Raw genomic sequence first — 13,043 nt, forward strand, 5'->3', positions numbered from 1 at the left:
AATATTGGGCAGTGACAGTCTATAATGATTGAATTTAAGAGATTCAAGGACGAACGACGAGTTGCTCTGGGCCCTTAGATGAAGAGAGTCTGCAAGCATGTTAGCGGTCGACTGGATTCATGATTCCTGTGGCAATAAAAGATTTCTTGACAATGCAGTATATCACATATTACATACGAGATGTTTCGGGAGCTCAATTCATTCCATCTTAGAGTATAGCCCAAGACTCTCCTGGTGTTGATATTTTACTATTCCAGATATGGTTCAATGTCCCAATTAGGAATAGTGTAGTGACGTTATCACGCCAAAAACGTGCATATAACAAAGGCGGTGGCAAAAAGAGGGGGCGGAGATGGATATGAACATGGAGATGGACATCAATGACATGGAGATGAGATACCATAAGCATCATGATCTATGAGATAGGAGGAAGTTGATGGTGCTTTCCTAATAATTACATGTCATCTAAGGGAAATTCTGCCTTTGAAGTGAGTACGATCCACCAGCCATGCCTCACGGTACTGACCATCAAGGCTCCAGAGTCGCGGCAGACCATGCCGCTATCGAACCTGCATGAAGGAGAAGCTATCAATATGCACCTTGGCGATCATGATCAACAGGATGAGTTTCAGCCCTTTCTTATGAGTGAGGATCTTGGACAACGGGAGCAGCTTCCCCGGCGACTTCTAGGGCAACTTTCACGAACGTGGCGCAAGGCACAGGCGTTGATCACCTCTGAGCATGGCGTCAGTATCTTCAAGTGTAGCCTTGCATATTTACTCGCCTCTCTGGCTGTCTTTATTCCCTTCATTGGGAAGCTTCTGGGTCAGCAATATGGCAAACATCTAGTTGCGACCATCACCATCTACTTCCACCCAGCGAGATCGCAGGGCAGCATGTACAAGGCGCTGATATGTGCCAGCGTCGCATTTCTTTTTGCGACGTTCCTGTCATTGTCTAGCATGTGGGTGACAATCGTCTTTCATAGAAAGCATGACTTGATTGAAATAGGGCATGCTGTGGTTCTGGTCGTCTTCGTCCTGGGTGGTTTCGGGTTCATTGGATGGATCAAGCAGAGACTCCAAGACCCGCTCGTCAACGTCGCATGCTCCTTAGCTTCTTTGGCCTCGATTCTGGTCATTACGAAAGAAGGTGCTATACAAACAGGCGATCTTTCCTTCACAAAAATCTCCCAGATACTCAGGATGCTGCTTTTGGGTATTGGCATTTCAACGGCCGTGTCTTTGACCATAATGCCCGTTTCTGCCCGACATAAATTACGCGGAGACTTTTCTACTTTGATGGGTACGACTTCAATGATGTTGATGAGTCTCACGGAAAGCTTCCTCTCGCGGGACAGACCGGGAGCTCAAAACAGCCGACTTCATCAATCTTTCTTCACATCACGACAAGACTTTCGGCCACCTGAAGCAGCTACTAGGCGAAACAAAGCTCGAGCACTATGTGGCAGGGACGAATCGAGAGTATTCTCTCGAGGAAGAACTTGTGCATTTAATGCAAGATATTACCCATGGCCTAGGGGGGTCTGCGTAGCGTACTAGCTTTGCAATCCGAATTACTTGCACCAGCTAAATACCCAGAACCGTCGCAGCCTTCAAAAATGGGCGGCCAACTTTACATCCCTACTCTACCTGAAAATTCGAGATTGACTAGCGAGTCAGATGTCGTTCCGCCAGCAGATACACAAGACCTCGACAATGAATCTTCAAGTTCGACTTCACAGACTAGACAACAGTCACCTTCGATTCAGTCTCCGGCTGAAATCTTCCGGCAACTAACATCTCGTCTTGAGATGTCTATCGTAAGTGCAATCATTTACTCTAACCCTATCCAGACTTCTTGCTCACAGATGCTTGGTAGTTATCGCTTGCTGTTGCCCTGAAAGAAACGTTCGAGGAAGCTTCTTTTGGACCCGCACCTGACCGACGTCTTTCAGTACGCGAAGAGGTGATTTCCCGTATCAATGAAGCAATAGACTTATACGGAGAATCTCAACGTGCTGCCTTTCATTCACTTCGACGAGATTGGCAGATGATATCTCCAACCCAGGTGGACAAAGCCAGCCTGGAGGAAATTTTAGCTAATTGTGAATATTTTTCCGTTGGTTTACTCAAGCTGAGCGAGCAGCTGCGATCACTGTTGTTGGTGCTGGAGGATTTGCAGCTTGAGGTTGATAAGAGACCCGCCGGGAAGTCTTGGAGCTGGCTACGTTTTTCATGGTGGCCGTCTCGTCGAGAACAAGTCATACAAGATTCAGATGAAGGTAAGCGAATATGGATAGATTTTTACTTGGAATTGTTTGAGGAGAGTGGCCCTAATTTGAGTCTCGCTAGCGCCTCTGTCGGGACGCAGCCGTGCCGGCGACAACCGAAGCTCTTTACAAGCGCTCAATACCAGTGGTCAGGTACAAGGCCCACACCGAGGACGAACACATCAACAAAGAGGAAGTAAGGGCCCTGTGAGATTGTTTGATTTCCTACGAAAGGATGAGATCAAGTTTGCTCTGAAAGTAGGCATTGGAGCGGCGCTTTATGCCTTGCCTTCCTTCATATCCGTGACAAGGCCACTTTATCTATCATGGAGGGGAGAATGGGGTCTCATCTCGTACATGTTGGTATGCTCCATGACCATCGGGGCGTCGAATACCGCCGGGTTTGCTCGTTTCCTCGGTACATGTCTCGGGGGTCTTTGTTCGCTCGCTGCTTGGTATCTCGCGGGCGGCGATGCTTTTAAGCTTGTACTTACGGGCCTTGTCGTTGGGATCGGCCCCTTCTACTTGATTATTGTCAAGGGTCAGGGGCCTATGGGTCGATTTATCCTACTAACCTACAACCTCTCTGTACTCTACGCTTTCTCACAGTCCCAAATTGATACTGATGACGAAGCCGAACATCTCGATATCACCTCGATCGTTCTCCGCCGAGTCGTCTCCGTCATTGCGGGCAATGTTTGGGGTATCGTCATTACACGAGGCATATGGCCCATTCGCGCACGAACGAAGCTAGACGAAACCCTACAATCGCTCTGGCTCAGATTAGCATTCATTTGGGAATCTGACCCTTTGAACACCATATCCAGGGAAGAGGCAAACATGACTGTTCTTTATATGAATCCTCACGATAAAGCCGAGGTCGAACACCTTCTCTCTCAGCTTGAGCCCATGCAAATATCCGCACGTTCTGAAATTGAATTGAAAGAGCCGTTTCCAGACTCTGCCTACGGTAGCGTGATTCGTCGGACGCGAGATATTGTGGACATTTTCCATTCCATGGACCTGGTCCTGTCTGGGCTAGGTGCGCCTTCAGAAGGGCAGCTTTTACTTCTGCAACATACTACCACTGCTAGACAGAGAATGTCTGATTGTATCGCCAATTTACTAACCAGTAAGTTTCAAACCGACGCTGTCGGCTCCAATGTTACATGAGTATTATTTTTCGCTAACGCATGACTACTACAGCCATAGCAGCGGCTGTGGAGGTCGGACACACATTCAGCGATTTCCCTACAAACGTTGACCGTCCCCGTGATGAACTTCTCGCCCATATTTCTCGATATCGTCAAGATAAGCGCGTGTCTGGCGCGACAAATGATGAAGACTACGTCTTGCTTTACGCTTATAGTAAGTTCCCACCGCTATGTTTTTGGCAATGCCCTTTGACAGGTCCAGTCGTGCTAACATGGGACAGTCATTATGAGCCGCCAGTTGTCAAACGAAGTGATTCAGATCACCACAGAGCTGGCTCGGATATTCCCGGCCCCAGATGGAGATCTAATCGGTGCCTTGCGAGTTTGATTGACGCAACTATATACCTATAATGTACTACTAGCCTTTCGATCCATAGAATAAAGTGTTTCGGTCGTGCGATGACCTTGTGGTTCAAATTCCCAGAGCTGACATTCCCAGCACTGCTATCCGTGTCTGAATCCTTGAACTCTCCTGAAATGCTTCTTGTCCGTATGTCACGCCCTTAGATACACCGGCTTCAAGTTCTTTTCTCCTTACACCACGAAGGATTGCTTCTGCTACTTTACAAGTGACCATCTGACAATTGTCAAGTACAATGTCGTACTTTTGGCCGAACTCGTTCACTGTAGGAATAAATAAGACTTGGAACACTTTATGTAGTAATTCTAGATGATAATTACTAGTACGAGAAAAACTCACTAAGCACTTGAATCTTGTCATTCATGAACCTGGTCCGTCCCAAGTATTCATATGAATCTCCCGTCTGAAGGTCTTTCGCGTAGTTGAAAGGGCTAACATGAGCTACCACGCCTTTTTTGACGGGCTTTTCGTTTTCCATAGCGACCCAGCTGAAGATCAATCCCTTTGTCGAAGCCTTTGGTAAGCAGTCATTCTCTTCGAGGTTGACAATGAGATGAGCGGAATGGAAATCGAAGCATGGAGAAGAAGATGATGAAAAAGAAAAATCGGAACAATCACACCCCCATTTAACGAGGGAGACGTCTCTTTCTCGCAATTTTGGGCCATGCATCCCAATTTTCCATCCAAAGCCACTGTTTCGACTTGAAGACTTCCCGATCTTTCCAAACGATAAGGCCATTTTTGAAACACACCAAATATTATCCCTTGCGAAACAGCGAGAATTGACGAGCTTGGATAGTTCTGATAAGGCAACAACCTTCCAACGTTGGGACTATGAGGAAATGATACTGGATAGTGTCCATATTTAACTAGATTTCAGAGCATTCGCTATAAACGTGAATCATGAACTTTGGAACAGAGAGCACCAATTGGATCTTCGAATGGACACATTGCATAGTTCAAGACCTACTAGGAGGTATCCTCTAAAAGCTTAAATTGCTTGGAGCAGGACAGCGTCACGGTTTGTGGGGGAGAAAGATAGTATGCCAAGCCTATGTAGTTTCCAGAATGAGATGTTATCCAGTCCGTTTGATGTGAGAAACGGAGCTAGCCTACCATTTGAGGTAGATATTCAAGTTGCGACCAGTGCCTCGGAAGGGTAATATTGCAACATGGTGAGTCATCTTGGAATTCTCCTGGTCGTTTCATGTATTTGAGTGGATGATCTGGTCTGCCAGTCTGCAATGGAGACGGCTAGGGTTAACTCTGCCCGTGCCAGCGACCATCTCGTTGATCACTGACCTCAAGTTCAAGTGGTTAGAGGGAGTCCAGCTCAGTATTCGCATCGTCTACATTTACCAAATCTTCTACAGGGAAAAAAAAGGTGCGATGAATCCAAAATCTCCGTTGAGATGGACAAAGCCAAGCCATGCTAATATAAAACACAGAGACATTAGATATCAGTACAAGGGCCGCGAAAACCCAAGAGCCGCGCGATCAAAGGTGCGTGCTTCTGGTGCCCGATTCGATTCGATTCCCATTCCAATTCCGTTTTGTTCGTATCCAATTCCACCGTGTACCTCGTTCAAAGTTTGATTTCCATATCCAGTCAACCCGTTTAACCGGTAACCTTGAAAATGGACTCGGCCAGACGCTGAACGTTGCCGGTGGTGATACCAGCGACGGAAATACGGCCGTCCTTGGTAGCGTAGACGGAGTGCTCCTTGGCCAGAGCATCCATCTGCTCGGGCTTCAGACCAGTGAAAGCGAACATGCCGATCTGGCTGGTGATGTGGGACCAGTCGTGCTTGCTGCCGAGCTTCTCGAGGTTGGTACGGAGGAGCGAGCGCATCTCGATGATGCGGTCGGCCATGCCCTTGACCTCACCGAGCCACTGCTTGTTCAGGGCGGAGTCGTTCATGATGGCGGAGGCGACGCGGGCACCGTGGATGGGGGGGGTTGGAGTAGAAGGGGCGGATGAGAATCTTGATCTGAGACTCGACGCGCTTCCGCTCCTCGGCATTCTCGCAGACGAGGGAGAAGGCTCCGACACGCTCACCGTAGAGACCCTGTTCGATTGTTAGCGTTACCAGCTCGGCTTGGCTTGATGAATTCCTCTCTGAATGAGACGTACCATGTTCTTGGCGAAACTCTGGCACAGAGCGATGTTGTGGCCCTCGGCAACGAAGTGGCGAGGAGCAAAGGCATCAGTGTCAGCGTTACCGCTGGCGAAGCCCTGGTAGGCCATGTCGAAGAAAGCGAAGTGACCCTTCGACTTCATGACATCGCTGATCTGGCGCCATTGGGCCTGGGTGGGGTCAACACCGGTGGGGTTGTGAGCACAGGCGTGCAGCAGAATGATGCTGCCCTCGGGGGCGGCCTTGATGTCCTCGATGAGACCCTCAAAGTCCAGACCGATGGTGTCCTTGTTGTAGTAGCGGTACTTCTCGACCTCGAGGCCGGAGTCCTTGAAAACGGCGTTGTGGTTGGCCCAGCTGGGGTTGGGCAGGTAGACCTTCTTCGCGCCAGGGTAGAAGCGCTCGAGGAAAGCACCACCAATGCGGAGAGCACCGGTACCGGAGATGGTCTGGGTGATGACGAGACGATCATCCTTGATAACGGCGGAGCCGGCACCGTAGGCCAGCTCGGCAGCGGCGTTGGTGAAGGCAGGGATACCGGTGATGCCGGCATACTCCTTGTCGCTGCGCGAGGCGACGACCTTGTCCTCAGCGGCGCGAACGGAGGGAAGAACGTAGGGCTTGCCCTGGTCGTCACCTGGAAAAAAGCAGGGCGGTTAGCAATTGATTGAAATGAAGAATTGGATGAAAATGAGCTTGTTTTGGACGCGCGCGAGAGGGTTATGACATACGGTAAGCACCCACACCCAGGTTGATCTTCTCCTTGAAAGAGTCGGCCTTGAAGGCCTCGGTGATACCTAGGATGGCATCCTATTTTGAGGATGTGAAGTTAGCATTGAAGATGGCAATGGCATTTTCCAGCGATCTGGATTCGGAATTTCAAGCTTACGGGAGGGCCCTGGGGAACCTTGGACCAGGCCGAGGCTTGTCTAGCACCGAGAACAACGAAGTTAGCTTCACGGGCAGCAGCCGAACGGCTGGCAACACGCAGAGTGGAGAGCATTGTGTGTGATGATGAAGATGGAAAGAGAGATGGTACGGAAGGGAAGTCCCAAAAAGTAGGGGAAGGGGAAAGTCGGGGAAGAAAAGGACGAAAGTCGGAGATGCTGCGAATGGCTTGACTCATGTGATATCGAAGGTACTTTGGGTAGGTACCCGTGACTTGCATTTGTGTGGGGAAATACACCGCCAATAGAGTACCCGGTACATCCCGAATAGTTACCTACACAATACATACATACAGTACCCTCCGGAGAGATCAGCGACCACAAGGGGGATCTTCAAGTTGTCTGTGCTTGGATGTAAACAGAATACTACCTTTCATTATAACTGCTATTCCAAGGTTGATACCGTGTATGATGAGTATGCACAGGTCCGCATGGCAGTGTTTATTGATATATCTAGCTATACTAGTAGCTAGTCCTTGTTTATGTTTACTGGCATCAGAGTATACAACACAACCCAAGGTTGGAACTTGAACAGTGACGACAACTTGAACCAACTGAACAACCCGACATTGCGCGACTCGGGAGGGCCTGCCCCGGTGAGCTGTTCTGGCCGTTTCTCCACCGGGCGCGCTCTTTCCCCTCACGCAGTTGGGGTAAAGCGAAACCCCGGTCATGCCATATCATCCAGTAGGAATAAATACACACTCACCGAGTCGGGCACGGTCTCGGTTAAATTGAAAAGGGAGGTGAAAAAAAAAGCAATAAGTGCAGAAGGATACATACATACGGAGTACACAATACTCCCTTGACCCAGAAAAAGAGGTTTCGTTTCAATTAACCCTAAATACCCGTGCATCCCCACACGCGGAGACAATCTGGAGTGGCCTGGAGAAATTTCTATTACGTCGCGACGCGGAGGTACCCTAAGCCTCTCGGGTCCATCGGGACAATCGGGAGACTCGGGAGGACATGACGAATACAGCTAGTACCTAGCAGAGGTGCGGGTTCTTTGGTTGAACTTGAGAAAGGGGGTTCCAATTCCATTAGGGGGATATCGTAGCGCGATCTGATCTGATCTAATCTTCATTACTGACCTACCCCATGGTTCCGTACTCCGTACCATGACAGTGAGATGTAGTAGTGATAGCTCGCGGCTCTATTTACGTCAAAACAAAAAAACATTCTCTGTTCTGACCAGTTGGCTCCACCTCATCCTAGTCGCACTCCAGCTTGGCGCTTCTTGCGCGCTGTCTCCTCCATCGCGTTGTTCATGCCGGTGTGTTGACTGCTGTCTAGTGCACTCATCGCCTCGCGCTTCTTTTCCTCCTCGATCTTCTTCAATCGCTTCTCCGTCTTCATCTTGCCGCTACCCTTGCCGTGGAACTGGTGACTGAGGTGCTTGAATGCCTCCTTTTGGTTCATCGATCGCCCGTGCTCGTCCACATACTTCAATTGCACATCGGGCTTGTACTCGCGGTTGAAGACTTGCGCCATTTCACGCGCCTCTTGTTGGTCGCGTTGCTTGTTCTCGTAGCGAGCGTATTCTTCACGCTCGCGCGCAGACATACGGTCCAATTTGCCGGAAGCACGGTCACGTTCACGCTGTGTTCTGGCGCGGCGATCAGCATCGACCTCACGATTGGCCTTGTCTGCCAGGAAACGTTGTCGGTCACGCGTCAGAGCGTTACTAGATCCGCTGTCTGTTTCCTTGACCAGACCTCGCTGTCGTAGCATGGACAATGTAGATCCTAGACCCTGGTCCAGTGTAGCTTCTTCTTCTAAACCGGTGCCAGTGAGTTCCTGCTTATTCTCTTGGGATTTCTCTCGCTGGAGGCGCGCAGCAAGATCCTCATCGTCCTCAACGTCGTTGTATGATCGCTCCATATCCACATCTTCGGTTTCTTCCACGGGCTCCTCGGTAGGTTTTTCGGTAGGCTTTTCGGTCGAGGGCTCTGCTCGTCGCTCTTCCCGTTCGGGAATGGTGGATTTGTGAAGATTGGAGACGAATTCAGAGGTTTCGTCAATGACCAGACCGGGCTCATCGGTAGCTTCCTCTGGAGTTTCCATATCCATGGGAGTTTGAGATTCTTCCTCGCGAAGCTGTCGGGCGATATCTTCGGGGCGCATCTTCTTGCGTTTCTTAAAAGCGGCGCGTCGTGTAGCCGCGAGAGAGGCTTGTAGATCATCATCATCCACGAAGGAGACATTCTGGTCGAACACCTTTCGTAGGGCGGGAGCGGGTACTCCGTTTGTAGAGTCGATATCCATAGATGAATCACCTGCTGGCGCAGCTCCCCCAAACAAGTCTTCGTCGTCGATCACGGCTCTTTGTTTTGTAGTCTTGCTCTTCTTCTTTTTCGGCTTCTTGATCTTAACTTCGCTGATATCCATATAATCCGATGTCGGGACTTCGGGTTCGAGGTCGAGAGTGATGGCGCCCTTCTTCAGTCGTTCAGAAACCTCTTGTCGCTTGGCCTCTCTTTCCTCCTCGGTTGAACCCTTGGCATCGAGTGTAAACCTTTTGCGTTTTTTCCCTTCAATCTCTTCATCGTAGTGTGAAAGGATACCCTGGTTTTCGGCGGTAGGATCGTAAACGGGCTTGTTCTTCTTCAGTTCTAGTCTCTCGTGGGTTTTTTCCTTATCGACCAAGTTGACATCCTGAAGCTCGTCGCCCTCTTCATCGTCGTCCACAGCCGCATCCTTCAATGTCAGGATATGGTCTTCGCCTCCTTCAAAATCGTTGACAGCATGCCCGACCTTGACACCGGCAAGATCTGCAGCCGTGTACTGAACCGCAGCAGCGCGTTCCCGTTCTTCCAACTCTTCGGCGAGCTTGCGCGCGCGCTCTTTCTCAATCTTCTTGGTGCGCTTCTTCGACTGCATCAACCAAGACTTGGTGTCGAGCTCACCATCGGCCTCTCCAAGGGTGCTGCCCTCCAGCTGTAGATTTCGCTGAGCCGCATCACGAGCCTTTTTGATGGCAGCGCTCCTCGCCTCTCGCTTCTTTTTCGCTTCGGCATCATCCTGCAGCTTCTTCCAGTTGTCATAGCCCTGTGCTTGTCGAGTCTCAACTGTGCTCGCAGGCTCTTCCTCGGATTCGGAACCGCTGTCGCTATCGCTATCGGCTTCCTTGAAGGATGGACCGGCGCCGGGGACGGGAAGTGGCTTCAGGCCGAGTGCCACTCGGATTTTGTTGTTCTGCTCGATCGATAGAGCGTCCGCCATGGTGAGAGAGGGTAGGGGCGTAGGTAAGAGTGACAGGCGAGATCCAAGGAGATCTAGCGGCGAGCGTCTCCGGAGAGTCCAGTCCAGCGGCCTTGATGCGCGGTGACACGTGACTAACCGAGACTAACCGCCTTCGGTTAGCGGCACAAAATCTTCATAAAAAGCGAACGAACATCCGCTTCTTCCTCTCTTCTTCTTCTTCTTCAAGCGGATCTGTGTCCAGCACTCCCGTTCACATCTGTGTTTCGGTTGAGCGCTGGGCAGTTCGACGATTTCGGAGCCATACTTTTTCACGTGTATGGCACTTAACGGTGTCCTGTCGACAGGTCCCAGATTAATGTTCTCCCTGGGTCCCCTTTGGGTCTTGAGCTCCCGCCTTGGTGAGCTCGGCTTGAAAGCCTGGTGGTAGACGGCGTCATATTTCATGTCCCTTTGCCGACTGGCCATTGGCTACTGAGGTTAGGGAAAAACCATGACTTGCCAACATACCCCCCATTTAGATAGAATTTTTGTCGTAGGGAAAGAAAATCCTCCCCTCCATGCTCTCAAAAGAGCCAACCAAAAGTCGCCCGTTTAGAGCGCATACCAAAATGTGTCTGTTCGCAGCGCACAGTCGTCCTCGCAGATTAGTATGAGGGTGCAAAAGGCTACCAGCGTCTGATGAGAGCGCGAAGTTATCCTTTCCCATGGATGTGGTGGGTGTCAAACATGAATCATCATTCAGCCTTGGAGATTGCAAAGGCGTCCCCATGGATTATGGCACGAGGGTGATGAAGACGAAGCGTCGATTGAACGTCAAGTTGTCCTGGCAAATTCAGAGAGCCAAGTAAAAAGCGTCAATTGAACGTGAAGTTCTTGACGCATACCAAAGAGCCGCCTGGTAAGAGCGCAACTTGAAGACAAGAAGCGTCGATCAGAACGCAAAGTCGTCAATGGAGGCGCTAGAATGGAGGCGCTAGTAAAGATCGCTTACTAGTATCAAGGATGCATAATGACAAGTCGTCAAAACCATTTAGAGCGCATAAATTATTAGTCCGCGATATACTAGGACAACCACAAAACAGATCCCCGAGTAGTCGCTGCCTAGGTGGACATAGTATTACACTCCGGGCCTAGGAACCTTATGGCGCAAATTCTTCTGTGCTACCTAGATAGGGATCGTGTTGCCAGTGCAAATATACTAAATGGCCTCTGCTCCCGTTGAAGAGCTAGCTCAAGTTGTAAAATATATGCGTGACACACTTGGCTACACGCAAGCGTCTCATTGCTTGTCATCGACATCATGATCATTATTTTCTAACAGATAGGGACGCCAGGAAATATAGCAACCATGGCTTCCTGCATAAATCACAGCAGAAAATTGTGTATTCACAGAAGCTTCAGGTGGCCTGTCACGCCGTCCACGACGCTCTTCGGTCCCAGGATACCCAGCACAGTCCGGCTACCAGCAGCAATCTGCGTGCGACCAGCATCCTGAATTACGCGCGCGCAGAGACCCAGACTCATAGCCTGTGCCTGTAGTAGCAGTAGCTCCTCCTCTCCCTTGATTTGTAGCGCGATCTTCGCTTGGCCGCCGTGTTCCCAGCGCGACAGGATCGGGGAGTCGGGTTGGTACTCTTTGGAATATTTGTAGCAGGAAAGGGAGGCATGAGAGGCTTGCGCGGCCATCTTGCCTAGAGAGAAGTAGAACAGAGGTTAGAAAGATGGTCTCATTGAGTCGTTGCGGCAGTTCTGCGTGGCAGAGTCGGCCAATTCTCACATACCCTTGGTCATGCCCAGGTCTGTCCGAATGACCAGCACCATTTTCACCTCCTCAGCGTTATCCTTGAACTGTGCCAGCTCCTCGCCATTGCCTTCATCTTCGCTATCGTCTTCTGATTCTTCGTCTTCCTCGTCCGAGGAGTCGCGGTGCACCTTAACGTCGTAGCTGTTGGGCCAACTTTTTTTCTCGTGGAACAAGCCGAGCGAGGAGCCTTGGCCAATGAAATATCCAACGACGCCGGCGATGATGCCGGTCGCGATCACGTAGGCGGTTGTCGTTGGTGGGACGCGATCAAAAGGCACGGGAGCAGCCATGTTGTTGGCCAGGTGGAATGGGAGGAGGGCAGTTGAAGTTGGTCGAATGTGAGAGGTGAAGGTGAAGGGAAGGCGAGGTGCGGTGAATTTCAACGTCACTCGGCCGCCTTCAAGCTTACCCTGAACCTCTGACCTCGAATCCGGCGACTAATGAACTACCATAGGTATTTTTTAGGGGAAATTATCTAGTTACTACTAGTATGTATAACCTAGTTATCCTGGCTCGTCTTTGGCTCTAATTATCCTTTCTGAAGGCTTTGCCTCTTCCATTCCATGGGTCCGCCGCCCACTGGTACTAGTAGCCGATGTGGATAGAAAATGGGCCCCTATAGTTATACCTGCTCGAGGACATTACCTAGGTTACGGTAGGTAGTAGAGCCCCTTGGACGACCCCGGTCTTACTACTTGAATTGAATTGAGTATACCCCCGAGGTCCCCCGAGCCAAGTGTAGTCATTTACCAGAACTACAATTATCTAGACTGGGTACTGTACTCATATAAAACTCAATTGCGGGGCTGACCTAAGTATCCAAATCCAGTCTCTAGTCGGTGCTTGGCTTTAATATGGCGCCGGAGATTATCTTTTCTTCCGTTCGCAGAATAGTCGCAACGAGCATGAGGACAGACACAGATTGTCGCACTACCAGTGAGTTCTCGGCTGTCATGAACTGATTGCATGTGTCGCGTGAGGTCCCTTTGGGTTGCAAACTGCATGGTGCATGCGTTCATAGAACACTTGTAGGGACGTGTATGTGTTTTTATATGCTTGCTGCTTGAGTATTAGAATAATCAAGTGCAAAATAAGATATC

At 50.1% G+C, this 13,043-nt stretch overlaps 4 protein-coding genes across 4 annotated transcripts; 1 reads left to right on the top strand and 3 right to left on the bottom strand.

The window, feature by feature from the left end:
* Positions 1–554: 554 nt before the first annotated feature.
* On the top strand, positions 555–3,814 carry N7533_005695 (FUSC family protein; the record flags this gene model as incomplete). The annotated part of the gene is made up of 7 exons (XM_057102345.1): positions 555–1,305; positions 1,361–1,544; positions 1,675–1,822; positions 1,882–2,284; positions 2,355–3,404; positions 3,479–3,640; positions 3,708–3,814. The coding sequence occupies 7 exons, from the start codon at positions 555–557 to the stop codon at positions 3,812–3,814; spliced, it is 2,805 nt and encodes a 934-aa protein (XP_056961975.1).
* Positions 3,815–5,465: 1,651 nt separating this feature from the next.
* On the bottom strand, positions 5,466–6,988 carry N7533_005696 (uncharacterized protein; the record flags this gene model as incomplete). Its single annotated transcript, XM_057102346.1, has 5 exons — positions 5,466–5,741; positions 5,851–5,916; positions 5,982–6,622; positions 6,717–6,795; positions 6,875–6,988. 5 exons carry the CDS (start codon positions 6,986–6,988, stop codon positions 5,466–5,468), a joined length of 1,176 nt encoding a protein of 391 aa, XP_056961976.1.
* Positions 6,989–8,141: 1,153 nt separating this feature from the next.
* Positions 8,142–10,157, bottom strand: N7533_005697 (U4/U6-U5 snRNP complex subunit SNU66; the record flags this gene model as incomplete). Its single annotated transcript, XM_057102347.1, has 1 exon — positions 8,142–10,157. One exon carries the CDS (start codon positions 10,155–10,157, stop codon positions 8,142–8,144), a length of 2,016 nt encoding a protein of 671 aa, XP_056961977.1.
* Positions 10,158–11,525: 1,368 nt separating this feature from the next.
* N7533_005698 (aminoacyl-tRNA hydrolase PTH2) lies at positions 11,526–12,233 on the bottom strand (the record flags this gene model as incomplete). Its single annotated transcript, XM_057102348.1, has 2 exons — positions 11,526–11,830; positions 11,921–12,233. The coding sequence occupies 2 exons, from the start codon at positions 12,231–12,233 to the stop codon at positions 11,526–11,528; spliced, it is 618 nt and encodes a 205-aa protein (XP_056961978.1).
* Positions 12,234–13,043: the final 810 nt, after the last annotated feature.

Source organism: Penicillium manginii (assembly GCF_028828005.1).
Source record: "Penicillium manginii strain IBT 31320 chromosome Unknown utg000004l:1.0-7231830.0:1.0-7236170.0, whole genome shotgun sequence".
NCBI classification, from domain to species: domain Eukaryota; kingdom Fungi; phylum Ascomycota; class Eurotiomycetes; order Eurotiales; family Aspergillaceae; genus Penicillium; species Penicillium manginii.